Source organism: Ovis canadensis, chromosome 5 (genome assembly GCF_042477335.2).
Source record: "Ovis canadensis isolate MfBH-ARS-UI-01 breed Bighorn chromosome 5, ARS-UI_OviCan_v2, whole genome shotgun sequence".
NCBI lineage: Eukaryota > Metazoa > Chordata > Mammalia > Artiodactyla > Bovidae > Ovis > Ovis canadensis.
In genome coordinates, this window is record NC_091249.1 from 56,002,528 (window position 1) to 56,010,355 (window position 7,828).

Here is a 7,828-nt window from a genome sequence, read left to right on the forward strand (position 1 = left end):
CCAGGGGGCTGCATGCTTCCCAGCCCATCATGCATTTTGGGAAACCAGGATTCCAGGTGGCAAAGGACAGAGAGCACTGACCCTTGGAGGGGAGGAGCAGTCAGGTTATTCAAGCCACGTGAGGGGTTGTTGCAAGGGTAGGAGGGGGGCAAAGGCGAGGCACACAGTAGGCACTCTGTAAGATTTGCGGTATGATTATTGTTGTTGGCATGTTGTTGGGACCACTGGTATGTCTGCATCTCTGTCTCCTCTCCACAGCCCCTCCCCCCACGTGCTCACACCCAGCTGTGCCCACCGGCTCCAGGGACCAGGTGGCCAGGCGGGTGGCCTGGAGGGTTGGATTAGGGAGTGGCTGGGGCTGAGGTCCCCGGGTGTGTGGGAGGGGACGGGGAGGTCAGGCTAGGAGCCCAGAGCACACTGGGGCCAAGCCAGCCATCACATGCAGACCACGATGCGCAAGGCTCCGCAGACGCACTCTTCGTGGGTCACTGGCCAAATCCCCCCGCCCCAAACGCACGGTGACACCTCGAACTCGAAGCCACGGGCCCGGCTCCCGGGTGGGGCCCCCGCCCCCCACCAGCTGCCGCCCACATCGCGCGCGACACTGCCCCGAGCCTCGCCGTCCCCGCGCCCCGCCCCGGCCGGCCCGCCCCGCCCCGCCCGCAGCCCGCGGGACCTTTATAGGGCGCGCCGGCCGCGCGCTGGAAGTGGTGCCGCCGCCGCCCTCCCTGCCGCCCGCCCGCCAGCCGCCCGCGCGTCCGACGCGGGGGTCGCCGCCGTGTCTGCGTTCGCCATGCGTCCCCGGGCGCCGGGGCCACTCTGGCCACTGCCCTGGGGGGCCCTGGCGTGGGCCGTAGGCTTCGTGGGCTCCATGGGTTCGGGGGACCCCGCGCCGGGTGAGTGGGGCGGCCGGAAGGGGCGGGCGGGGAGGGCCACCCACGTGGGCCTGCCGGGAATGCGGGCCGGGGGATAGGTCGGGGGGCGCGGCGGCGGTGGCAGCTGGGGGCAGAGAGCAGTGACCCATGATGACCCATGGCCGCTGCAGGTTGAATGTGGGAATGCTTGGGGCTCCCCTCCCCCAGCCCTAAAAGACCTGAAGGAGGGTCACCAGGAGGTCAGGCGAGCAGATGTGACTCCTCACAATTTATTATCAAGAACTAGTCCCCAGGGGCTGCTGACAGTTACTGAGTGCTCAGGGTCTGCCGCCTCCCTCCTGGAATCCACGCAGCAGCCCTACAGTGTGAGCACTCTTATGCCCGGTTTCCAGATGGGGAAACTGAGGCACAGGGTCAGACAGCTTGTATGGGGCAAAGCGGATATGAACCTGGACTTTCTGGGTCCCAGTGTCCCGGAGAGGCAGGGCTGGGTGGTTGGACTCAAGATCTCCAGCCAGGGTCTCAGATCTTTCCTGGGTCTGGCACAGGCAGACTTGTTAGAATCTCATACCCGCCAGTTGTGAAGACGCCGGGGAAGTCACACGCCCCACTCTGGGCCTCAGTTTCCCCTTTTATAAGGGGAGCAAAGATGCCGAGCTCCTCGAACTGAGCTGGTCCCTCAGAGCTCAGCACAGTGCCTGGGAGCTCCTGGGATGGGGGCCCTGGCCACTCCTGCCCCCACTTAACGGTGCAGAAACTGAGGGCCATCTGTCCCCCCCACCCCACCCTGCAGCCCCACCCCAACCCTGCACTGAGGGGGAGCCAAGCCCCCTCCCCGAAGGCCGCGTCCCCGGGGAGACAGTGAGCTCATGCAAGGGGAATGTTCCCAAGTTGGAGTGAGTAAGAGGCGGGCCAGGCGAGGGGGGGCTGCCAGGCGAGGGGGCTCCGCGTGCCCTCGGGCGCTGTCTAGACAGAGGGCAGAGGCGGGAGAGGCGGCTCTAGGGCCCACTGACCCTGACATGTCCAGCTCCGGGTGTTTGACTGGTCGGGCAGGATGCCAGGCCTGGGCTGGGGGCCTGGAGCCATGGGGAGAGCTTGCCGGGAGGGGAGGGGGTTGGCAGTAGAGCCGTGTGGGGGCCGGAGCCCAAAGGAAGGATCCCAGAAGAATCTGCAGCCAGAGCCGGGACACCTGTGTGGTTCTCTATCCCTCCCTCCCAGGTGGGAGGTGGATCATCCCCTTTGCAGTTACTGAGCACCAACTGTATGCATCCCCATGGGCCAGCAGCTGGCTGGCAGGCCAAGGCTTGAGTGTGGGCAGGAGCACCTGGGGGCACCTCTGGCCCTGTAGGACCTGCCCCTCTGTCCGCAGGTGGTGTCTGCTGGCTCCAGCAGGGCCGAGAGGCCACCTGCAGCCTGGTGCTGAAGACGGATGTGAGCCAGGCTGAGTGCTGTGCCTCTGGCAACATCGACACCGCCTGGTCCAATTTCACCCACCCGGGGAACAAGATCAGCCTCTTGGGCTTCCTAGGCCTCGTCCACTGCCTCCCCTGCAAAGGTGAGACCCTGTATGTCAGCAGAAGGCCATGGTCTCTTGGTCAGAGGCGGCACAGGCAAGAGTGAGCTTCCTGTCTTGGGGGCATGCGGGAGGTTGAGGCTGCTGGCAAGGGGATCCCAGACTCAGAGAGGGTTTGGGGGCCTTCGGGCTCCCAGGACTCAGCCTCCTGCAGAGAGGATTCCCCAGTTTGGTTTCCAGCCTCTAGGGTCTCACTCAAGAGGAGCCCTCTGCCCTGACAGCCTTGCTCACCTTCACTTCACATGGTGTATAGACAGGCACACCTAGCTCCTAGAAAGGTGGATTCTCCCTGACTGGCCATTAGGGTTTGTGACCCCACACTCAGTGTTCCCAAACACATCTGCCCTTAACCTCGCAGATTCCAGGGTCTGTGGTTAGGGCCACAGCTGTATGTTTACCAAGCATTTGCCTTCTGGACTGTGTTCTGTGAAATGCCACCTCCTCCATGAGACTAGGAGCTCTTTTAAGACATAATGAATGAATAAATAAGTCAAGACAGTCTCGTTGGAGACCCTCTCAGCCCCCTGTGAAAGACTGAACCTGCAAGGACCCAGAGAGCGCATGGGGACATGACTTGAAGGAGGTGGGCTCTGGAAACCAGGGTGTTGTTGGATGATTAGGAGTTTGCCAGCTGGAGAGACCATGGTGGGGTGGGTGGGGAGTGGGACCATGGCCTGGGATCAGACCCGGGTGGGTGGAGTCAGGACAGGGGTGCCGGATGGAAGCTGGAGCTGAGGGCTGCAGACCTGCAGGCCAAGCCGAGGAGCCTGGCTGGCCGGCTGGGATGTGATTAATACCAGATCAGCCTGGCTGGGTGGTCCTGAACTCAACTGCCATGTGCCCTGGCTCCCTCCAGAAGCCCCTCTGGGTTTTGGGAGGAGGACAGACTTCAAAAAGTGCCTGGCCCGGGCCTGACATGGTCTAGGATGCCCTCCCCCCACCTCATCTGGCCCTGGCAACAGAAACTCAGCCCTGCTACTTCTGTTCTAGCGTGTGTGAAGCCACCCGGGGGGGAGCGTTTCCAGATGTGCGTGTGGGCGGGCAGCACAGGAGGCACCCAGGTGCAGTCCACATGCCCTGGCAGGGAGACATGAGGGACTCTGGCTGGCCTCTAAAGGAGCTTCCATGATTGTATGCTCACCCTGTAGGGTGGAGCTCCCGATCAGCCCCACTGTTACACTCAGGGCAACTGAGGCTGAAACTTCAACTCGAGCTCAGATAGGCCCAGACCCACAAATCATGGAGCTGGGGGTCCATTTGGTCTGGCCTGGAGTTCTCACACCTAGGTGCCCTGGTTCTCCTCAACTCACAGCTGTGAGTTTCCCGCTTTGGTGTATGTGTATATATTTGCTCAGTTGCTCAATTATGTCGGACTCTGGGGCCCTGTGGTCTGTAGCCCGCCAAGCTTCTCTGTCCATGGGATTCTCCAGGCAAGAATACTGGAGTGGATGACCATTTCCTACTCCAAGGGATCTTCCCGACCCAGGGATCAAACCTGCATCTCTTGTTCCAGCGTTGGCAGGCAGTTTCTTTACCACTATCGCCACCTGGGAGGCCCCTTTGGTAAAATGATGACAAAAGGGCACCACCTTGTGGGGGCATGTGGGAGGCCGTACTGGGCCTGGGAGGCGAAAAGCATGCTTTTCTTGGGGCCCGAGTGGGGGCGAGGACGCCAGAGATTTATTTCCCTACCTGAGAAATGGGGTTGCGGGGGGCGATAACCCCTGTTTCGAGGGCTCGAGCTGTGCGAGGCCCCCTCCTCAGGAAATGAACCGCAGACCAGGCCAACGCCCCGCCCTCCCCGACGCCTCTTCAGGGGAGGTCCTGGCAGGCGGGAGGAACAGACGCTGCCCATCCTCCCCAGCCCCGCGCCTGGATGGGGTGGAGCCCCCCGGGCTGACGCAGCCGGTCCCCCGCCGGCCTTCCCAGAAACGCGCGTAAATCAGGGAACAGACGTCAGCCTGAGCGGGTGGCCCAGCTGCGGAGCGAGAGCAGGACTGGGGGTGAAGCCTGTTCCTCCCAGACCCCCAGATTTCCGGCAGAGACCCCTCGCTTCCGCCCACACGAAGCCCTGCACCCTGACAGAGGCCCGTCCCACGAAAAGCGTCGAGTACTAGTCCACCTCGGAGTGGCTGAAATTCCCCTAGACCCCAAATCAGTTCCCCCCTCCCGTGGGCCCCTTCTTCGGACTGCGCCTCACTCCGGTCCGGCCTTTATCCGTCGGAACAGGGAGCGAGGGCGCTGGGCCTCGGAGGACCTCCGGCCTCGGCCACGCGCCGCAGCCCACGCGTGCGTGTCCTCTATCCACAGATTCGTGCGAGGGCGTGGAGTGCGGCCCCGGCAAGGCCTGCCGCATGCTGGGGGGCCGTCCGCGCTGCGAGTGCGCGCCCGATTGCACCGGGCTCCCGGCGCGCCTGCAGGTCTGCGGCTCTGACGGCGCCACCTACCGCGACGAGTGCGAGCTGCGCGCCGCGCGCTGTCGCGGCCACCCGGACCTGCGCGTGATGTACCGGGGTCGCTGCCGCAGTACGTTGGGGCGGAGCCTTGGGGTTGGGCGTGGCCACTGGACCTGAGCATCCTGTTAGAGGCCGCTGCCGCAGCTCGTGGGGGTGGGTCACTGGCAGGAAGGGGCGGGGTCTACAATCCAGGGTGCTTATTGTAGGTCTCGTGGATTTGGGTGCGGCCCATGGTGGGCGGGGCCTAGGCGTGAGCTCGTGGGCGGGGCCTATAGTCCCAAGAGAGAATCACAAGATCAGGTCTTTTGTGGGATCGGGAATGGGGACGAGTAGGGTACAGGTTTGGAAAGGTGGCTTCTGGGGCTCCTATGGGATGAAAAGTACGAGTATGAGAGTCAGAAACTTATTGGCGCAAAGTGGGGAGAGATTGAGGGTAGATCTGGGGCGTGGCGTGGTTCGTGGAAGGGGTGTGACTGCGGTGCAACAAGGGGCGGGTCTAAAGGTGGGACCAGTGAGTGGGCGGGACATTGGGAGGGGTGTGGCTTCTGGCGCAGCAAGGGGGAGAGGCCTGAATACCCCGCCCTGTCTGAAGTAGCGCTCTTTACTGGTCCCCACGCCCCACCTGCAGAATCTTGCGCCCACGTGGTTTGCCTGCGGCCACAGTCGTGTGTAGTGGACCAGACTGGCAGCGCGCACTGCGTGGTGTGTCGCTCTGCGCCCTGCCCCGCACCATCCAGCCCCGGCCAGGAACTCTGTGGCAACAACAACGTCACCTACCTATCCTCCTGCCATCTCCGCCAGGCCACCTGCTTCCTGGGCCGCTCCATCGGCGTGCGCCACCCGGGCAGCTGTGCAGGTGCGGCACGCGGCGGGGAGCAGCGGCGGGGTCTAGCCCCCAGCCCCTCTCCGCGCCCGCATTTCTCTTTTGGTCCCTCCCACTCTGCAGGCACCCCCGAGCCGTTAGATCCTGAGTCCGAGGAGGAGGAGGAGAACTTTGTGTGAGCCTACGGGACCGGCCTGGGCCTGGCGTTCAAGGCTTCCCCATTTTATTTATTGCCACAGCAGAGTCTATTTATGTCCAACGGACACTCCCCAGAACCTGGACAGGGACCACTGTGGGAGCCCTGGTGCCCCTCGACAATATCTTGGAAGGACTGGGGAAAAGAAGCCTGGGAGCAGGGCTGGTGGGTAGGGGCCCAGCCCCCCCAGCCCCCCCAGCCCCCACCCCAGGTACCCTATTGCCCAGGAGGACCTCAAACTTATGGTCCCTTGGGGATCACTCTGATGATTGTCGCTGCCACCAAGAGGTCTAGGGATTTCCTGCCAGCAATTAATGAGGTACCCTGGCCTTCTAGAACAGGGACCAGGGGTGAGAGGGGGTTCACAGCCTGGGTGTGAATAGATGAGCTTCAGAACATGCCCAGACCGCAGACAGATCAAGGAAGCAACCACTGTCCACCACCAATCCCAGGGTGACCAAGGGACTTACCTTCCCCCTGCTTCACCCATTTCCCAGCATGTCCCTGGAGGATGGGGGTGCCATCTGTGCCTCCTGACACAGGCCTTGGGTATGGAGAGGCATCTGCTAGAACAAAGCAGGCACCATGTTGGGTGGGAGGGACCCGGTGGGGCCTGTGAGGCCCTGCTCAACCACTGGCCCAGGGTGGGGCGTGTATGCCAAGACCTGCTGCACACCTGGCATCCTGGAGCTGTGTGTCTGAGGGGTACCCCGGTACCTGCCACCCCATCCACAGGTGGCATTCCCTGTATCTTGCCCTGGCCTCTAGGCCCAGTTCCCAGCTGAACCCTCCTTGCCTGCCAGCTGGGTTTCCTCCTGCCAGCTGGGTTTCCTCCTGCCACCTGGACTGTTGCTCTGTGTCACCTCCCCATGCCCATCTGTAGACCAGAGGTGCAGACCCAGAGTGGAAGGGGCGTCCAGCGGGGCAGGAGCACAGCTCCCCAAGGCAGTGGTGCTCATCCATGTCCTTCCCTGCCTCCAGGAAGTGCCTTACCTGTGACACCCAGAAAAGTGCCCTTTAGTAATGGGTTCACCCAAGCCTGCCAACAGGGCAATCTCCCCCGCCCTGGGGTCCTGCCTCACCTGCCAAAGAAATAAACACTGAAAAACACTGTGGGTGTTCAGACCTTGTTCTGCTCCCCTCTCTCTGATCCTCTGTGTCCCCCCACTTTCGGAGGGGGTTACCAGCCTGGGGTGCTGTGGGGGTTTCTGGAAGCATCCAGAAGAGACACAAGCACATGTTCTTGGGGCAGGTGCTGCCTACTTCTGGGCCTCAGCATCCAGCTTCAGTTGTGGGCAGTAGCAGGCATAGAACTGAGGCAGGTGGCATGGGGTTGGGTGGGAGAGTCTTGGCCTTTATGGGGTAGGGGAGGAAAGGAATGGGGTCTGGGTGGCTTAGGGAAGCCCCAAGAGGCCACCTGGTTTAGGGTCCAGAGATGGCGGTCTGGCCCGGAAGGGTTGGAGGTGCCCAAATGACACTGACATGATTAGTAAAAGCACTGGGCTGGGGCTCACCCAGCCTTGCTGCCAGCCAGGCACCATTTGCCTGAAGTTCCTTTCGAGGATCAGGCTTCACATGGAGGTGGGCCAACCTGAGACCCCACTCTCTCCCAGCCTTGGTTTCCCCATCTGTGAATGGGTCTAGCCGGAGGACAGAGGAATGGCATTCTAGGCAGGGGCTGAGGAGGCCAGGAGGCTGTCCCCAGCCTGGGCTGTGAGGCGGGGATGGGAAACTCCAGGGGGTTCAGCGTGGGGAGGGGGAGGGAGGATGGTGAGGAGTCCAGGTCCTGTGGCTCAGGGTCCCTCAGGGAGAGGGTGGTGGAGCTGGACCCTTGACCACTTAGAGGCCAAGGAGAAGCTGAAGGGCATGTAGGTGGGCCTTGGGGGTAGACCATCATATCTGTGA

The 7,828-nt window shown here is 62.6% G+C and overlaps 1 protein-coding gene across 1 annotated transcript; it reads left to right on the top strand.

Moving 5' to 3' along the window:
* Positions 1–584: 584 nt before the first annotated feature.
* FSTL3 (follistatin like 3) lies at positions 585–7,033 on the top strand. The gene is made up of 5 exons (XM_069591898.1): positions 585–896; positions 2,245–2,430; positions 4,759–4,974; positions 5,533–5,760; positions 5,851–7,033. Exons 1-5 carry the CDS (start codon positions 794–796, stop codon positions 5,904–5,906), a joined length of 789 nt encoding a protein of 262 aa, XP_069447999.1. The 5' UTR covers positions 585–793; the 3' UTR covers positions 5,907–7,033.
* The last annotated feature ends 795 nt before the right edge of the window (positions 7,034–7,828 follow it).